The sequence below is a fragment of the Meles meles genome, chromosome 6 (genome assembly GCF_922984935.1).
Source record: "Meles meles chromosome 6, mMelMel3.1 paternal haplotype, whole genome shotgun sequence".
Lineage (NCBI taxonomy): Eukaryota > Metazoa > Chordata > Mammalia > Carnivora > Mustelidae > Meles > Meles meles.
The window spans coordinates 67,839,364-67,859,695 of NC_060071.1; the positions used below are offsets into that span (position 1 = coordinate 67,839,364).

The 20,332-nt window shown below is 38.2% G+C and overlaps 1 protein-coding gene across 3 annotated transcripts in view; it reads right to left on the minus strand.

Annotated features, from left to right (window-relative positions):
• Nucleotides 1-20,332, minus strand: part of SPG11 (SPG11 vesicle trafficking associated, spatacsin) — an 87,289-nt gene that overhangs the window by 39,261 nt on the left and 27,696 nt on the right. For all 3 annotated transcript variants that reach the window (XM_046007503.1, XM_046007502.1, XM_046007504.1), the window contains 11 exons: nucleotides 19,908-20,083; nucleotides 17,725-17,901; nucleotides 16,814-16,885; nucleotides 16,398-16,525; nucleotides 15,899-16,074; nucleotides 14,989-15,202; nucleotides 10,956-11,159; nucleotides 8,788-8,894; nucleotides 6,026-6,171; nucleotides 4,879-5,040; nucleotides 2,827-2,893 (listed from right to left, as the gene is read on the minus strand). In XM_046007503.1, coding sequence (XP_045863459.1) covers nucleotides 2,827-2,893; nucleotides 4,879-5,040; nucleotides 6,026-6,171; nucleotides 8,788-8,894; nucleotides 10,956-11,159; nucleotides 14,989-15,202; nucleotides 15,899-16,074; nucleotides 16,398-16,525; nucleotides 16,814-16,885; nucleotides 17,725-17,901; nucleotides 19,908-20,083 — 1,629 coding nt within the window. The remainder of the gene's footprint in view (nucleotides 1-2,826; nucleotides 2,894-4,878; nucleotides 5,041-6,025; nucleotides 6,172-8,787; nucleotides 8,895-10,955; nucleotides 11,160-14,988; nucleotides 15,203-15,898; nucleotides 16,075-16,397; nucleotides 16,526-16,813; nucleotides 16,886-17,724; nucleotides 17,902-19,907; nucleotides 20,084-20,332) is intronic.

Genomic DNA, 20,332 nt, shown 5'->3' on the forward strand with positions numbered 1-20,332 from the left:
TGACTGAGCCACTCACCCTAGCCCCCCATATTATACAAAAGTATGTACCCAAGAAGCTGCATAAAAACTTATAAATTATGCTTTTTCCTCATTCAACTTGTTATTTTATAATGTCTTAATTCTATATTTGATGATCCTATACGTCACAATAGCAATAATCCTTTAGCTATAACATCTCTGCTAAGGATCTGCAAAAGGAGCTTTTTAATTTATTCATGGAGCTCATTACACAATGAAATCCCTTCTCAATATTTTTACGAGTCCTCTATACACCAAGGCCAACTCCCTCTACCTTTCTCTGATACACAGTGTAAGAACATCCTTTTCTCCCTATTAATGCCCTCCTCAGTTTCCTTTTGTTATCATTAGCTATACTTTCTGATATTGTATTCAGAGCACCTTATTACCTACATGATGGTACCACCTTTCTCAAGCCAGCAGAGTAACTCAGTTTAAAGTTCCTCTGTGCCCTTGAAAATGGCAGAAAAAACATGTTTTCCTCTCTTTAGAGAAATCTGAAGTCAGAAGATGTTCTGGATGTGATAAGTTAGTATGAAAGGACTCCTCCTGCCAACTCCTAATCTTTAATTGCCTCTTAATCACTCACTACCTATAAAAAAAAATGAAGTAACATTTTGAACTGTTAAGGAACAAGTTCTGGAAAATAGTGCATCTGCTTTTATATTTTCAAAGTTCAAAGCTTATTTCTTTTTTTTTTTTTTGACAGGCAGAGATCACAAATAGGCAGAGAGGCAGGCAGAGAGAGAGAGAGAGAGGAAGCAGGCTCCCCACTGAGCAGAGAGCCTGATGCGGGGCTCGATCCCAGGACCCTGGGATCATGACCTGAGCCAAAGGCAGAGGCTTTAACCCACTGAGCCACCCAGGCGCCCCGTCAAAGCTTATTTCTGAAAAAAGTTTTATCTTCCTGCAGCATTCCAAGGACTTTTTACATTGTGACTTGTCTCTTAAAAACAAAACAACAACAAAAAAAACTTGAAGAGTTGAGGTGTCTGTCAACTTAAAACTTCCTGCTATTACTTAAAAGTACGCCTCCTTTGAGATTAAAAAATTGTCACATATCTATATTCTTTGTGAGATCACAGTGACTCTGGTAACTTGTTATTATGTATAAAACTGTTACTTCATTCATTAAATATTTGCTGAGTACATGTAAAGTATATAGCATTGCCTGGCTCCAAATGAGCTAACTTGAGTTTCTAATTCAAATAAGACTCCGATGTTTAAGCAGTTGGAGGTTAGTATGGAAAGCATATATAAGAGAAAATTCTACCCTAGGGAAATTTTTCTCCAGCCTGTCAGAGAAGCCAAGTCACCTTGCAGTCACCCTACATCTCTTTTCAATGGTAAAAGCATTTGAAAAAATAAGTAAATATTCTAATTAAAGACAATTCTCCAATTTTATAAATGCACATTGTTTTCATAATTGTTTCATTTACTTTGTGCTTTATTTCCTCAAATACGTTTTAAACTTCTAAATACCAGGCAGGGACTACATCTTCAACTTCCTCTCTGTTCCCCAAGTGTACCTGGTACAGTGCTCATTTTCCACAAGGGGGTCAGGACTCTGGCTAAGTGTTAGAGCTGGAAAAGTGTTAAAACAGGACAGGGGATTCAGTCTACACTCTCGTAGTAACTTCACAGATATTCAGTATAAAGGGTACTATTACTTGAAAATGCAATACAAGTACTACTTTATCCAGCCCTCAACAAATATTTATTGAACATCTACTATAGGCTGGCACTGCACTGGGCCCTGGGAACTGGGTAAATTAAATCTACTGAGATTTGAACTTACAAAACTCACAAATTAGGAAACCCATTTTTATGCATGCCAGTAAATATTTACAGGGTATCCATGACACATGAAGTGCTCATTTGAAGCCTACTTCCGAATAATTCCAGCAGAGGCACCGCAGACACCATGATATTAAAGGCTAACTCTAAATTTAAAAGTAAAAAGATATAGAGGGGCGCCTGGGTGGCTCAGTGGTTTAAAGCCTCTGCCTTCGGCTCAGGTCATGATCCCGGGGTTCTGGGATCGAGCCCCGCATCGGGCTCTCTGCTCGGCAGCGAGCCTGCTTCCCCCTCTCACTCTGCCTGCCTCTCTGCCTACTTGTCATCTCTCTGTCAAATAAATAAATAAAATCTTTAAAAAAAAAAAAAAAAAAAAAGATATAGAAAAAGTTGAGTTTAAGAATGGCATAAAAAAAAAATGAAAGAAATGCTCACAGCCTAAAGAGAATAGCAGTGTGTACGCATCTGGGGCTCACCATGCACAGGGAACTCAAGAGCTTTTTAAATGCTTTGTCTCCTTTCATTCTCAGGTAATATGTGAGGTGGGCATTATTCTTAACCTCATTTTACAGGAAATTGAAGACAGGTTAAACCACTTACCCAAGGTCATACAGCTATTAGATGGTCGAGCCAGGATTTATCTAATGCCTACACCTATGCTCTTAACTTTAATTAATTAAATTAATTAATTGAGATTAATTAATTTTTAATTACTTAATAAAGATTAATAGTATACTGTAAATCAACAGGGATTTGGGAAAAGTGAGAAATTTAAGCAGACAGGTACATCTTACATTTCCCAGCAAGAACAGTGTTAGTGACATACTACTTTTAACTCACGTTTTCAATTCAGTCTCCTAGAAAATGTTTTTCCATTGGAATGCACCTTCATTTTTGAAATGGAATGCAGTGAGAATAAAAAACTGGATTGGTTTTACAAAAATTAACTTCTATGGTCAACACTGCTTGAAATACTTACTTCTAAAGCCCTAGGTGCCTAGAATGACTTACCTCCTATAGCCAGAGTGTTGGCACACTGCCAGCCAAACAATCTGCTAGGGTCAAAGGGCAACAGTGACTGAAAAAGCAGAAAAGTCAAAGTTAAAAGTTAATTGACTCTAAAGTAAATAAAATTATAAGAAAACACTTCACACGTAGTCTGCTCCCCTTCTCCAACCTCATCTTTCTGGACATAAATTCTTTGAATGTAGCTTCAAAAAAAAACACAAAAAACAAAACAAAAAAACCCTGAGTGCATGAGACACCTTCCTATTTTTAATAAAAACAGAACCAGCTATGTTCATTTTAAAGACTCTTCTCACTTCAAACTATGTCTGGAAAGTGTACTCTCTTGGTTGAAGCAGCGTCAATGATAATGTAAAATGGACTTCTGAAATGCTTTTAGAATCCAAACCAAGAGAAATAAGAGGCTAGACAATGTTACCATGTAAACAGGACAAGGTGAGCTAAGTCTGGTCTGGAAAGGAAACAGGGAGACAAGAGATCAAAGATTAGAGGAATGTGATGAACAAATCACCACCAACAACAACAAAAAAAGAGTGGGGTAAGGTTAAGCAAGTCAGGGAAGGTTTGGAAGCAGGGAGCCGTGGCTGTTTGAAATTTGTCTAGGCCAAAGACGTAGCAAAGATGATAAGCAGATGGTAGGAAAGATAAAGGAGAAAATAAAAAAACCTTAAGTCATGATTTGGGTGGCTAATGAAAGAGCAGCTTTGATGTAAAATTACGGGAGAATTTATGATCTACTAAGGATGACTTTTCATAATGTAACAGGACTAAAACTGCTTCGGTCAACTTGAAAACAGAACAAAGAACAACTTGAAACCACTTATGTTTTAGGCTGACAGAATCCATTTTAGGTAGTGAAACTGTTTTATATGTTTTTATATAATCCAGTTATATATAGTTTATAGGTGTGCTACTGGTCTGCTATGAGATAAGAAGCTTGCAATAAATTCAAATGCTTCCTGCTTCCAGAGTGTCTTGCTACATCACACACATATACACACACAGAAAGCCTGCTTAACTGAAAAGTGTACTTAATGACACAGATTTATAGAATAGCTTAAGATCCTAATGTCCTCACATACCAGCAACAAGCAGTTCATGGACTGGCAGCCATCCAGGGACATTTTTGAGTAGGACTATTCTATAAATTAAGGACTGTTCACATTAGAGAGATTTTGTACCTTTATAGATTATAGAACTTATGTTGAATTAAGGATACTGTGGGAATATGTGCACCCAGAGGAAAAAAGCAAAGCCCTCTGAAGTAAAAAATGAACAAAAGAATGTGTTCATCATGGAGGATCTGAATATGTTTCAGGGAATCTGAATTCCTCTGAAATAGAAGCAGAATTATACACATATGTGGTATTTTTCTGGGAAGAAACTCCTAACTTGCTTATATTCTCAAAGAGATCTTTGTCCTAAAAGAGGCTAAGAAGTACTGATTTAAATAAACAAATAGCCCTATTCACTGAGAGGAGAGAGAGAATTTATCAGTAGTAGAATGAAGTGGCAGACAGGCATGCTGGCCAACTGTCCGTCTGCTCTCAGATCCATTCCCGCCTTTCTCTCCTTTTGCAGAGAACTGCATTTCCCAAGCTCATCTGCCCTTTGGCTACCAGACAGGTTCAGTCAAGAGAGACAACATGGGAGATTAAAGGTGGGAAGAGGGGAGAAACCAGAGTATTTTCCTCCTCCTTTGTTTTCGGGGCTATCTCCTCCAGGTTCCAGGCCCACCCTGTATGTTTGTTTCCAGCTCCTATTAGGCAGCCTGACTGTGAGTTTAGTTCTCAGAGAGAGCCAGGTCCAGCTTCTGGGTTCTGATAATACTATTTTCTTGTACCGTTCTTGGGGCTTTAGGGGTTTTGGCGGCCTCCCTGTCAGTTTTTGACTTGTCTCATCATCAGATGCTTCGATTCCCCACCCTGCTATGACTGTGTAAGTAACTATCTATGTTAAATGTCCTCCACGTGAGAGACCCAGAGTGGGTTTTGGTTTTCCTGGCTGAACCCTGACTGATATTCCTAAATACTGTACCTGAATAAGGTGGTAAAGTGTAATATCAGGTGGCAGAACATTAGAGGCGGTGTACTGTGGGAAGAGAGCAGTTTTTAGCTTGGGGTAAGGAGTTAATGCCATCTTCAGTAACTGGGGATCTACTTTCTTCAAACAGGTCTCCTTTTCATCATTCTGAACAACCTAAATAGAAAGACAGATCACATGATACAGTATAAAGTTCTCTTCTCCAAATCTGTCTTTTCTTCACAAGAGTGAAACAAGATTAGCTTGAAAAACTACATGGTAGTGAAAAAGACATTGATCAAGGAGTCAGAAGCCAGTAGTTTTAGTTCAGTTTCTAAGAAAAACTAGCTGGTGACCTTGGGCCAGATATTTAACAGCAGACCTCAGTTTCCTCATCTACAAAATTAGGAAGTTCAACTAGATAGTGGCTTTCAAACTACATGTGAAAGTATTGTTTGAAAAAAGCCTCTGTTACTAAAATATTTAAATAGCAAGTAAATGTTCTTAAAGGAAAAAAACTACTAGACTAGATGACTCCTACCTAGGTCCTTCTCCGTCAGCTCTCAAGTTATTCTATGACTAATTTCTGATAAGTTATTAAAAAGAGAGGTAGAGATAACCTCATGAATTAAAATATACTGAAATAATCTGGAAGAGGTGGTATTATATTAAGCTATTATCAGTAAGAAGCTTTTAGAGATTAGATATTAAATTGCATTCTTCAGTTCCCTGTAATGAGGTGTTCTGTGTACTTTCAAAAAAGCAGAGATGGGCAAGTTTCCACTGGGTCCCTCAGAAGAATTCATATGGATAGCTAAAAAATGTGATTTCCTTTTTGCCTGAGAGTACAAATAGTACAGAATAATTCCCAAGCCACACATCTAAAGTATAGTTACTCCCAGGAGCAATCAGATCCTGATTCTATCCTGAAAACAAACCCGAAGTTTACAAAACAAAAGGAAAAAAAAAATCTCTAGACAGCAGATTAGTTCCCTTCCAACTTAAGAGAATATGATGCAAAATTTAAAACTCATCCTTGTTTTATGCTCTTTAATAATGAAATATTTATGTAAGTGATTGTATTTGAATATCAAAGGAGTCTAAAAGAGCCATAGATATTTCCACTAAATTTTACTATAATTGGTAAAAGTGCTATCCATACCTGGCTGACACCCCCAGGGGCATACATTGTGGTAGCAAGGGCCAGGAGAGTATGTCCTTCCAATAGCATACTGCTTACACTGGCCTGGTTGCTGGGAATCAGTATCTGAGCATTTGCAAGGCTAGCATGGAAGATCAGTTTGGGATCTGAAAAACAAGACAGTAAGTTTTTCTCCTTAAGAGAAAGAATTACATAGTTCTGAGGAAAAAGATGTTTAACTCTATCTAAGAGGGACTTTCTAAGATGAAAAGCAACAGGAAAACATCATAAAGCGGGGGGGGGGGGGGAGATTTGTCGACATAAAAACTTCTATTCAGACAATTGAGACAAACAAGTGTTGAAACAGACAAACATAAGAAAACTGACAGGTAGTAATGAACTAGGGGGTAAATTTTAACAAATTAACAGCAAATGAGAGCCTAAGGATTAATGTCTTCAACAAAGAGCTTATACAAATCAACGCCTAAAATACTGACTCTAACAGAAAAGTAGACAAATAACCCTTTACAAAGGGGGAAATATAAATGTTTGACACATAAAAATATGTAGTTCATCAGCAACAGAGAAATGCAAAATAAAATAGTATTTAGAGGCTGTATATTCCTTATTGCAATGATTTTTAAAAAATTAACATTATCGGGGTGCCTGGGTGGCTCAGGTCATGATCTCAGGGTCCTGGGATCGAGCCCCGCATCAGGCTCTCTGCTCAGTGAGGAGCCTGTTTCTCCCTCTCTCTCTGCCTGCCTCTCTGCCTACTTGTGACCTCTCTGTCAAATAAATAAATAAAATATTTAAAAAAAAAATTAACATTCTCAAGGACACAGCTGGTCAGGGCATGTAGAAGCTGGGACTTAAAATGCTCTAATTCTCCTGAAAAGCAATCTGGCCTTATAACAAGAACCTTCAAAATGTGTATAACATTTGATCCAGTAATTTCATACTCAGGAATCTCTCTGTACTAAGGAAATAATCTGAAACAAAGACAAAAATTCTTTGTTTAAATATATACAAGACTATTTTTCATGATAGAAAAAAAACAGAATGGCCTCAGTGTCAAAAAATGAGAGAACATTAGTTAACAGTACATCCATATGATGAAATATTATGCAGACATAAAATAGTCTCTAAGAACACAGGAAAATTCTTGTAATTACTATATGAAAAAAGTAATATATAAATACATAGAGTATCCCCAGTACTTAGAGACTGTCACAATGTGGGAGCTTAACAAATATTTGTTGGATGAATGAAATATAATGTAGACCAGGCTAAAAAAAAAGTATAGAGAAAAATACCCAGAACAAAATACATTAAAATATATCAGGAGTTGCCTGTGGATGATTACTCTACCTCGGCTAGCTGCCTGTGGAGTTTTATCTTCTAGATAGCTGTTCATGGCTTCCAACTCTCCTTTACAATGAACATGTGTTATTTTATAATTGGCATCAAAAAAAAAAAAAAAACCCAAAAACACAACCAAAAGAACCCAATCCATATTATGAAAAAATTCTTTTTCTGGGGAAAAAAACAGGAATTCTATAAAAGACTGGCTGTTGATATTTCTTGGGAGTGTAGTGGCTCTGCCCACCCCTTTTCTGGAGAGAATCTCTGGAATAACACCAACTAATCCCTCAAGCAGGCGGGTCACAAGGCTTTTCTGATTCTAACTGGAGCAAAACTCTCCTTCAGGAGCTCTACTACAGAGGACACAACAATCCCACATACCCTGTGTTTTTTTTTTTCTTACATATGGAGTTACTTACTAAAGGATTCAGGGCACCTGGCAGACTGACCACTTTTTCACAAAAAAAGGGTGTCTGTCTACCAGAGAGCAGGAATTCAGCCTGTGATAGAGTGGTAAGATGAGAGATGTCCAAAGACAACAGAGCATGAGGGGGAGGGGAACACACACATACACATGCCCTCTGGACTTTTCTTGGCTGGTGAGAAGGGAACATTCTTGGTCTTCTGCTTTTTTTTTTTTTTTTTTTAGATTTTATTTAGTTATTTGACAGAGATCACAAGTAGGCAGAGAGGCAGGCAGAGAGAGAGGGGGAAGCAGGCTCCCCGCCAAGCAGAGAGCCCGATGCGGGACCCGATCCCAGAGTGAGATCGTGACCCCAGCGGAAGGCAGAGGCTTTTTTTTTTTTTTTAATACTTTTTATTTATTTGACAGAGAGAAATCACAACTAGGCAGAGAGGCAGGCAGAGAGAGAGGAGGAAGCAGGCTCCCTGCAGAGCAGAGAGCCTGATGTGGGGCTCGATCCCAGGACTCTGGGATCATGACCTGAGCTGAAGGCAGAGGCTTTAACCCACTGAGCCACCCAGGCGCCCCAAGGCAGAGGCTTTAACCCACTGAGCCACCTAGGCGCCCCAGTCTTCTGCTTCTTAAACAAAACTTGAGCCTAGGTTATACAGTCAGATATCTGTCTACAGCCAAGTGATTTATTTAGACCTCACAAATTAAATGCCATTCAAAAGACCTGTTATTTAGGAAAAAAAATTAAAAATAAAAAAAAAAGATTTATTGATTTATTTTAAAAAAAGAAAGAGAAAGAGAGCATGAGTGGGAGGGGCAGAGGAAGAGGAAGTGAGAATCTCAAGCAGGCTCAGTGCTGACAGCAGAGCCTAATGGGGGGCTTGATCTCTAGCACCTGAGATCATGACCTGAGCCAAAACCAAGAGTCTGACGCTTAACTGACTGTGCCACCCAGGGGCCCCTAGCCAAAGAAATTTTTGTATTATAATACAGTACACCATACCTGTTAAATTACTGGAAACTTGTCGACACTGAACTAAAAATTCAAACCAAGGGTAAGCTTCATGTAATTCTTTTTTTTCCAAAAAGGGACAATTTGAAGGACTAAGTCTGTATATAAAACAAAAAAACAAATTCTGGTTAACATACAGGGTAAGACAATTATAACTATGTTTGCTCAGATGATAATGAGCATTAAAAAAGGAACTTTGGAATTAAAAGTAAATACAACATTATATACTTCTTGTGTTGTGCTTTATATATTCCTTATGATCTGGAAATAGAGAAAAATTTAGAGGCAGATAATTTTATTTATAATGTGTTTACTTCCATTTTACGAACCTTATAAGATTAACAGATACCTTGTCCTTTCAGATACTTTTTATTTTATCGTATTTTCTAAAATTTATTTGAGAGAGAGAGGGCATGAGTGAGGGGAGCAGCAGAGTGAGAAGCAGACTCCCCACTGAGCAGAGAGCCTGATTTGGGGCTGGATCCCAGGACCCTGAGATCACAACCTGAGGCAAAGGCAGACGCTTAACTGACTGAGCCACCCAGGTGCCCCCCTATTGTATTTTGTTTAAACATCAAAAACTCTTTAACAACCTGAGGGTTTTGAAGGGTCAGGGGTGGGAGGTTGGGGCAACAGGTAGTGAGTAATAGGGAGGGCACGTATTGCATGGAGCACTGGATTTTGTGCAAAAACAATGAATACTGTTACGCTGAAAAAATAAATTAATTAATCTGCTGGGAAAAAAAAAACTCTTTAGCATTTTCAAACTTCAGAGGTTTTTGAGAAGTTTAACACACTGCAGAGAAGCTAGGACTGAGGAATTCAGTCTCAAAATACATCCTCTGATATATGACTTTTACATCTTCTCTTGCCAGTAGCTTTGGAGAAAAAAATTTCTGTGTCTAAGTAAGCCTCGATGGTATGAACCAGAAAAGCATCGTCTGTTGGAATTCCTAATCTTTAATACACAAAATAAAAATAAAAATGTTCTCATTAGCACAATAAGTGTGGGCTCTAGAATCAAACCTAAGTAGAATGAAATCTGGCTGTGCTATTTCTAGAACTGTGCACCTCAAGGAAGGCACATAGTCTCTCTCAATACTAGTTCCCTCACCTGTGGAATGGAGATGGGAGTAACCACCTCATAGGACTTTTGTGAATATTAGAGGAATTAATGCACATAAAGCACTTAGCCTAGTGCCAAGACCACTGTATACTCATTTATTAGAGAATACAATTTGTACTACTAGCCCAACAGTAATTCACAGGGGCCACATATGACTTCTGCAGGTTGATCTTGGCAGGTATGTACTGATGTATATTTATCTATCTAAATATAAACTGTAGAGCATATCTAACACACCTTGTAGTGATTATGAACTCAAAGTTGTTTAATATTCATTTGTCTGAGAATGAAGGTATCAAAGAACTCCAAGGTAACGTTCAGAATTTTCCTCTCTTAAACTTCTATAGCATTTCTTTCTCTCTAGTTATTTAAAAGGTTAACAGAGATGATACAGGATTAACCTCACCAAAAACACATGATAAGCATTTAATTGAATGCAGCATTGAACTAAGGTACCAAGTGCTGCAGCTGGCCGGGGCAAGGGGGGAACTACAGCAAAACACCAGCATTTTTTTTTTTTTAAGATTTTATTTATTTATTTGGGGCGCCTGGGTGGCTCAGTGGATTAAGCCGCTGCCTTCGGCTCAGGTCATGATCTCAGGGTCCTGGGATCGAGCCCCGCATCGGGCTCTCTGCTCTGCAGGGAGCCTGCTTCCTCCTCTCTCTCTGCCTGCCTCTGCCTCCTTGTGATCTCTCTCTCTGTCAAATAAATAAATAAAAAATCTTAAAAAAAAAAAAAAAGATTTTATTTATTTATTTGACAGACAGAGATCACGAGTAGGCAGAGAGAGAGGGAGGGAAGCAGGCTCCCTGTTGAGCAGAGAACCCGATGTGGCATTTGATCCCAGGATCCTGGGATCACAGCCTGAGCCGAAAGCAGAGGCTTTAACCTACTGAACCACACAGGCGCCCCTAAAACACCAGCATTCTTCAAGTGAATGTATAGTCTTTTCCTAAAAGTCACATTCAGAAGTAGTATGGAAAAAGGAAATGTGAAGACCTGCTCAAAGTCGAATCAGTTCTCAGTACTCACTTGTAACAGTCCAGATACACATAGAGAAGATACTGCAGACCGTGTTCCAAACAATAGAGAATGAAGTGAGAGTGGAAATCCCAGCCTTCTTGGGCTCTGTAGTTCTGAATAGGGACAGCGTCTTGCATCACACCCCCAATGCGGGTCAGTCTTAGCAGCAAGAGTTCAAAGTCTTCTAGTTCAGATTCAAGAAAAATCCCATTCCTGTTGGGCAGGTTTCAGAGATGGCAAGTTACAAAGCTGCCAGATGCAGAGCCCACCAAACCACTTTCGCTGCTGAAGTCTCAACTCCTTAAAAATCAGGATTTACAAACTAAGACTGCCGAGTCTCACTCTGTAATGATGCTCTGACTATATTTTGCTAGTTTCTGATGAAGGTTTGTACACCATTTTCACATTTAAAGGCAGTACTAACAATCTAGGGTTATCTTAAATATTTCAAAAACCTGAGTTATTTCCATTTTTTTGTGGTTTTAACTGGAACTGTACGATCCATTGTGGCAATGGTGGCTAGCTCTTGAAGCTACAGGCTTTAACCACTGAGAATTTCCAAAATACCTTAACAAAATCATTAAAAAAAACTAAAACAGAATAATTTAACTAGACCAACTACTAAATAAGAATAGAAATTTGCATTTAAATAGCACTTTTTACAAATTTACTGTTAGGTGTATATACCAGACAAAGGAGTACAGAACTTATAGGATGTGGCTTTTTCTTTTTTTTTAAGATTTTATTTATTTATTTGACAGAGAAAGAGAGATCACAAGTAGGCAGAGAGTCAGGCAGAGAGAGAGGAGGAAGCAGGCTCCCTGCTGAGCAGAGAGCCCCATCCTGAGATCATGACCTGAGCCGAAGGCAGCGGCTTAATCCACTGAGCCACCCAGGAGCCCCAGGATGTGGCATTTAAAGAAACACTATGTAATCATCACCTAGATAACAGAATATTTTCCTGAAGCCCTTAGTGTATTTCTCCCCCACTACACGTCCTTTGCTTCCCCCAGAGGTAAACACAATCCTAACTTTGTAATAACCATTCCCTACTTTTATTCATAGTTTTACCACTCATATATGTAACCCCAAATAACATATGGTTGGGTTTTGCCTACTTTAAACTTTATATATAAATGGTATATTCTGGATATATTGTTCTTAGTTTTATTTCTTCTATTCAACATTGTGTGATTTATCCATGTGGATACCTATGACTACAGTGTGTTCCCTTTTATTGTTTATAATATTCCACTGAATGATTATACATTTTATTTCTCTACTATCTTTGATGGGCATTGTAGGTGCTCCTCAATTTTTGGTAAACCAAATTTACATTTTCACGACTACAGGTGAGGAAGAGCCTCTTTTCATGTATTTATTGACCATTTGTGTTCCCTCTTTTGTGAAATGCATATGTGCCCTGATATCTTTCCCCTCCAGATCCAAGCTCTACTCTTCTCCCGCTCTCTATCCCCAGAGGATCACCTGGATAGAAGACTCCAGTGTCCTCAGGCTTCCATTTTGGTTCACCCTATGGGAAACCACCGTCAGATGTTAAGCGTCAGAAAAAAGAGAGAGGATGGGGATACCTTGGCTCCCTCCTTGCTGGCTGACTGCAGGTTGGCTGACACTCTCCTCTAGGGGACACAACTGCTGGGCAACTCTCTAGGTCTCAGTAACTATTCTCTTCCTTTACCCCTCTAGGCATTTAGAAAGCATACCCTATTCCCAGAGCCAAGAAGATATTCTACATCTTCTAAAAGATTTATAGTTTTACATTTGTCATTTAGGTTTTGAAATCTACTTGGAATTGACTGTATTCGTGATAGAGGGCAAAAAGTCCAATTTAATTCCTCCACCATAGCAATCTAGTTATCCCAGCCCCCTTTGTCGAAAAGACTGTTCTTTGCTCACTGTGCAGTGCCACCTTCGTCATATATAAAGTGAACAAACATACATCAAGTGAACAAACAAGTTTGTTTCTATGCTTACTCTTCTGTTCTATGGTCTGTCTATGCCTGAACTAATACTTATTGCTATAGCTTTAGAATAAGCTCTTATTTTTATTTTTTTTAAAGATTTTATTTATTTGACAGAGAGAGAGAGAGAGAGAGAGATCACAAGTAGGCAGAGAGGCAGGCAGAGAGAGAGAGAGGGAAGCAGGCTCCCTGCCGAGCAGAGAGCCCGATGTGGGACTCGATCCCAGGACCCTGGGATCATGACCTGAGCCGAAGGCAGCAGCTTAACCCACTGAGCCACCCAGGCGCCCTAGAATAAGCTTTTATACCTGGTAGGGCAAGTCCTTTTTCAGGACTATTCTTGACTCTCTGCATTTTCATATAAATACTTTCAATCAGCTTGTTAAAATCCACAAGAAAACCTGCTGGGAATTTTACTGAAATTGTATTATATCTAAAGATCAACTTGGGAAGAGTCAATGGTAGGCCCATCTTGCTCCAAATCTAAAGAGAATGTTTGTGATGTTTCCCCATCAAGCATAATGTTAGCTAGGAGATTTTTTTAGATACCCTTTTCAAGTTAAGGATATTTGTCTACTCTTAGTTTGCTAATATGTAGCTTTTATTATAAATTGATGCTGAGTTTTATCAAATGCTTTTCTGTATCAGGGATTTCTTCCCTTTAATTTGTTACTGTAGATATCAGTAATTCATTAATGTCATAACTCATGTTAAGTCATACATACACTAGCTTTTTAAGCAATCAAATACTAAGCTATATATTTGACAAGTATGCAATTTATATGCAATTTTACTTCTGGTAAACAAGAAGAGGACTGAGTGCGATGGACAGAACAGTGAATAGAAAGTCAGTGGTAAAAGAACTTGAGTCTGTAAGTAACTGGCTTGGGCAAAACTCCTCCCTAGATCTCCCTCTCCCATCTTCAACCTGGGTAGAACAATACAGCTATGCTTCCCCAATAAGTATAAATATATAATAAAATAAATACATGAGGAATAACTTTATGAAACTTAAAAATTAACATATATGTTATTGTCTCCTTGTATTATTTTTATAGCTTAGGAAGACAAATTAGGTTTAGCCATATGAGATTTGCTGATAATCATTTTTGACCCACACAAATGCAAGTTCACACGGTTCAATCTAGCAGAATTATTTTTAGCGATGAGTTAAAATTGTAAAGTCTCCACTCATCACTTCAAGAGCTACTTCCCCTCACCAATTCCTGAACTGAGCAGTTCTCTTTGGTTCAAACCCCATGCAGCATACAGGTACAGGGACAGCTGGGAGAAGAGTGGCAGACATTACTGGACACTAAGGTATCCTCATCTTAGCTCTTGCCACTTGGTCCTTGTCGCCGCACTAACAGCTGACCACTTCTACACCAAAACACATTTTTTTTTTTAAGATTTCATTTATTCGGGGCGCCTGGGTGGCTCAGTGGGTTAAAGCCTCTGCCTTTCGCTCAGGTCATGATCCCAGGGTCCTGGGATCGAGCCCCACATCGGGCTCTCTGCTCGGCAGGGAGCCTGCTTCCTCCTCTCTCTCTCTCTCTCTCTCTGCCTGCCTCTCTCCCTACTTGTGATCTCTATCTGTCAAATAAATAAAATCTTTAAAAAAAAAAAACTTTGAAAATTAAAAAAAAAAAGATTTCATTTATTCATTTAATTATCAGAGAGAGAGAGGGCACAAGCAGGGGGAGCTGCAAGCAAAGGGAGAAGCAGACTTCCTGCTGAGCAAGGATCCCTGATGTGGGGCTCGATCCCAGGACCCTGGGATCATGACCTGAGCCAAAGGCAGACGCTTAACCGACTAAGCCACCCAAGCGCCCCACCAAAACACATTTAATGATTTAGGGAAAACCTTCATCTACAATTTGAGAACCTATTCACTATCCCACGATATTAAATGCCTGTGATTTTAAAACCTCAACAGATAACAGCCTTACAGTTCTGAATACTATGACACGACATTGCATTGGATTTATGCCATTTCAAAGCAAAAATTACACCATTATTTTTATTGCTCTTTCTTGTATTCATCCCCACAGTGACAATACCTGGCCAGCTGATCTAAAATTTCATTCCTCATGTAGCTGCTGCAGCAAGTATGCCGATCGATAACATCAACAGTCAGAAGGGGCCATCTGTTTTTCTCAAGCAAAGCACAACTGTTCTGAGTCTGAAATTCTCCAATCCACAAGATAATGCTTGACCAGTCATGGCGAGCTGTGAGATAGCTCCAGAGGGCTTCGGGAGAATACGATTTATATTCTGCATTAAGAATAAAATATTTTTAAAAAGAATGTATTTTAATATAGCAATAAATTATGATTATTGACACGAAACTCAACACTAATTAACTGAACAAATATTTATATAACATATGAATTATTCAGGCCCTCTGCTTCTTTTACTGTTTTCCTCTTAAGTGCTCAATTCATAATCAATACTTCAGTGGAAGGAAGAGCTAAATGATGTTCTCATTACTACAGTGGTTAAACTTGGAAATCAGCTGTGTATTTCAATTATCATTTCAGGCCTCTTCTTCCCTTTTCTTTTCCTTAATATAAATAAAAACCTTGGCTGTAATAGTAGACATGAATTTATGTCTATGAACTATCACTGTTTGTTCCCCAGAGCCCTAATGTGATATAGATCCTTCGTTTACGTAAACCAAGAAACGTGAAGACTCTTTGCAGAAACAAAGATGTCGCTTTGAGGCCGGGAAGAGAATTCTTAGCCTTGAAATCTCAATTCACTGAACCATATAGCTTTTCTTTTCCAGTATCACATTATAAATCCCTTACAAAAATCTTTAGATAAGAAAGAGGTCTTAACGGAATGACTTCCATTTTAAAGCAACTATGTTTCCTCCATAGGTTTAAGATGGAGACTCATGAAATCAAATACCAATCCCTAATTTAATCCTCATTCAGTATGTTAGATTTTAGGTTCTTTCGCACTTGCCTTCTGGACTTATCCTGGGGAGAAGGATGGATTCTTGGGTTAGTTGATTCCACCACTGAGCCCAATTTAACACAACTCTATGGTCCTGTTTGTTAAATTTATCTTTAGGATCATATTTCAGGAGTGAGTCCAAAACAGACTTATGCTTGAAAAAATCCTGTTCCTTTATCCAATGCCTACAACAGTGATATAAATGTTTTTAATTTTGGAGGGAAAAGCATCATTCCTTTTTATCTGTTCATGAACTTCTACTCTTTTAGTAAACACATAACTCAATATTCTCATTTTTTTATATATTATCTTAAAAATATATATGTGATTATACACATATGGAAAGACAGGAAATTCCTGAGTCCTCTCTGGATGATACAAGTTTTATCTTCACAGAGAATGTAAGTTCAGTTCCACATTAAAAAAATCTGTGCTCACTAACAATTATAAGCTAAACACGGTCTACAGTATTTTTTCCATATTATCAAAAGTGGGCTAATGAGACTACCTGGTGAAGGACTGGATCTGCACATTTTCTTGGAATTGTCCTGAATAAAACTTCTCAACTTGATGCACGAAGTCTATAGTTCTTTTTTCATTTTCAGAAAAATAATTTTTTTCTTTTAAAATTTCAACCTTGAATAAAAAATAATTAACCAGTGACCTCACAAAAGTCAAGCACAACTGCAAAACAAACGTCATGAGATTAAATGCCATTTAAGAATTGTATTTTGAAATTGTTGGGGTATACGTAAATTCACACAAATCATCTTTTACCACAAATGCAAAATAATCATTAAAAGTTACAAAGGAGTTCTCATACTTTTACTTACTAGATAGTAGTTGAATATTAAAATAATTCATTTTGGAGTTTCACCAAGGTTTAATAGAAGATGTAAACTACATAGCCTCACCTTTACCTACCAGAAAGTCCCGTATATTTGTATCAGTTGTATAGAAGCATATCTTGAGCAACTGGTCTTTTACATCAAAGCCCTAGAGTAAACAGAAAATTTTGAAAACCTTCACATTTTGCAACAGGGTTATTTTAAACATAAATAAATGCTGGATAAGGAAGTACTCTATTACAGACATGTATCCTGTTAGAATTCTACAGCTCTTCTGCTCTTATGAACATTCATTCTCTGTATTTATCATACATATATACTGCCTATCCCTAAAGTCCTTATCCATTTTGCCAAAACAAAGGCAGCACAGAAAAATGTAAAATGATGCTAGGCTACCATATGACCAAAATTACAGGTATCTGCTATAATGCTTCACCTGAAAACAAAAAAGTCAATGCAAATCACAACCCTCACACAGTTTCACTCCTCTGTGCCTCTAGAAAGTTACCATGGGCAAGACCCCAACCATGCAGATTAGGGCCAGGTCCTCAGCTTAGTTCCAGGAGGCCTACCTCTGGCCTTCCCCTTCTCAAATGAAGTAAAACCACAGAGCACAAAGCAGAGGTATAAGCCATTAGAAAGTTCAAATGGAGATGTAAGGGGTCACAAGAACAAAAGAATGTCCCCTGTAAAATGAGGTCCTGGGCATACTCTGACACGTGAAGCATGGGTTCCTTCAACCAAAGTGCCAAATGTAACAGAGACAAATGGTGGAACTCCCAATAAAAAAATTCTCTTCAAAAAAAGTTCTCAGTACTGAAGAACATTTCTATTATTGCTTCCCATATAAGCTATATAAATTTCTTAGTTTGTAACATAACTATCAATAAAAATCAAATTTTCTATCAACCAGTAATTATATTAAATATAGAGATCTTTTCTTACATTAGAGACTTTAAGATCAGATAAACAGATTATGCAACTCACCATGTTCTTCAAAAGTTCAGACGCTTCCTTTATATTGTTCCTTTTCAAATTGTCAAAGACCAAATTTAGGCCTATTCTAATCAGCTCCTCAAGTCTTTGAGCAGAATGATTGTTAATCCTGAAGAAAGTCTGTGCCTCTGGTATTTTGTTGTCTAAAACAGCACTGGCAATAACTTCCTAGGAAAAGGAGGAAAATATTTGCCTTTTAAGTTCCTTTTCATTTCCTTATTATGATAACATGGGACTTACATATTTATTGAGCACCTAATGGACTTTTATTGAAAATTTGCTGCTAGATTTGGGGCTTCGCACAGGGGAGATAAAGCTGACCAAAACACAGACCCTGGTTTTAGACTAGTGGAAAATGTACAAATAAAGTATTGAGTATATGTATATGTATATGTATATGTATATGTATATGTATATGTATATGATACAGGAAATGATACAGGTATCCCAAGGTGCTAGACAGGAGGACCCAGAAGAGGAGCATCTAAATAAAAGGAGTAACAAAAAAGAGAAGGCTTCCTAGTAGAGAAGACTAATAAGTGAAGTTTAAAAGGCAAATATTAAATATGTAAGTGTTCCAAAAAGAGAGACTATGGGGGTGCCTGGATGGCTCAGTCAGTTGGGCATCTGCCTTCGGCTCTGGTTATTATCTTAGGGTCCTAGGCTCCCTGCTCTCTGGGGAGTCTGGTTCTCTCCCCCTACCCTTCTCTCCTGATTATGCTCACACAGGCATTCACTCTCAAATAAATAAAATCTTAAAAAAAGATGGACTATGTACAAAGACATAAAGGCAAGAAACAGTATCAGTCTTTAGGAACCTCCAAATTACTCAATTTAACTGGAGAAAAAAGCTGGACAGAGTAGCAGATGAGACCTAAAAGAAAAGCAGAGGTTCCATCATGCAGGGCATTATACATGGGAAACAGATTTTATCCTAAAACTTATGTGGAGGCACTGAAGGATCTTAAAAGCAAAAGGTGACACAATCAGATATATATATTTTAGGAAGAATATTCAGGCAGCAATGTGGAGAATGAACTGAAAGGGATTCAAGCTCAAGACAGTAAGGCATTAGAAGGTTATACACTAGTAAGAAGAAATAAAGACTTATACTTAAGACCTATACTCAAAACAGAACAGAAAAGGGGCATTCTGAACCTGGGGTTTTTGAGGGGTCCATAAATCCCATGAGGCCATGTGCAAAACTGTATGTATGTGTACATGAACACATTCCCAAGCATGTTTTTGGAGACAGAGTCCACAGCTTTCATCAAAGCGGACTACGACACCTCCCCAAAACTAAAAATCCATTACTTTGAGTAAAAACGACCAGAGGACCATGGACGGCACCTTGAAGCACATTAAAAGGGAAAACAGGAAGTGAAACCTGCAAAGGAGATTGGAAAAGAGAAGCCAAAAAAAGCAGAGGGAAAAATCAAGTAAATTTTTGGCTCAGAAAACGCAGTCACACCAGGTACTTCCCCATTCTCCCACCTCAAGACCAGTGGTTCTGAGAACCTGCCAGTAGGTCAATCTTATCCCTTTCATTCCCGACTGAGTCTTATCATCTGGGTTAAGCTATTTTGTTTTTGGTCTTTGTCTTTCTAAAGCCAATATTCTCCATGTGGGTGGAGGGATTCTTCTAGGCCCCAGCCACAAAGAGGGCAACAAGGTTTGGTTGTACTGACTTCTATTATAAAAAGAAAAGTAAGCAGGTGAGCACAGAAAATTCAACTGGCAAGACATGTTAATCTGAGGCATCTAGAATCTGAGAACTCAAATTAAATATCCTTCCAAGACATAATGGCATAAAATCAGTTTCCTAAGATCAAGCCATCAGCAACAATTTATCCATAGGTCAGGCAGAATGCGTAAGTCCAAAGTGCCAGGCCCCAACCACTGAGGAAGTGTTAAGAGTGTGCCACCTCACACGGGTTTGGGGGTGGGTGCCTGTCACCAGATCTAAGTGGGCAGACCTGGCATTAAGAGGGAACCTGTGTTCTAAATAAATGAAGGTGTAGACATAAATCTGAAGTCATGTCCAGAGGTTCCCAAATTGGTAAAACCTAAACCCTTGCCAAAGATTCTGAATCACAAGTCTAAGATTCTAAATTCTGTTGTCTCATATCCTCTAAATCTGGCAAATAGAAGAAGTGAAAATTGCTCATATTTACCTCAACGCTGAGCTTCTCCCATATACTGCTCTCTCTTACTTTGGGAATATTTTCATTTACGTCATATTCATCTACTGTATCTATTATCTTCCAAGGAAACTTTATCATGAAGGTTCGAAGTTCATTAATGTAGCTGGTCAAAATGTTCACTCCTTTTTGTAGATGTTCATCTAGTTCTATGGAAAACACCAATTTGCCAATTTCATATATACAAAAATATACGAGTATATACATACACATGGAGAGCAAGAACAGGAGAGAAGAAATAAACCATATGCTGTTAGGATCATAAAGAATTCTAGAAAATGCCAAAATCTAAACTCAGTGTTTTCAAATTTCAGACAAAAAAATCTGAGCTTTTTCCTATTTACAAGTAGCTCTGTATTTTAATATACCCCTTTGTGAAAAGGGGTATATTAATGCCT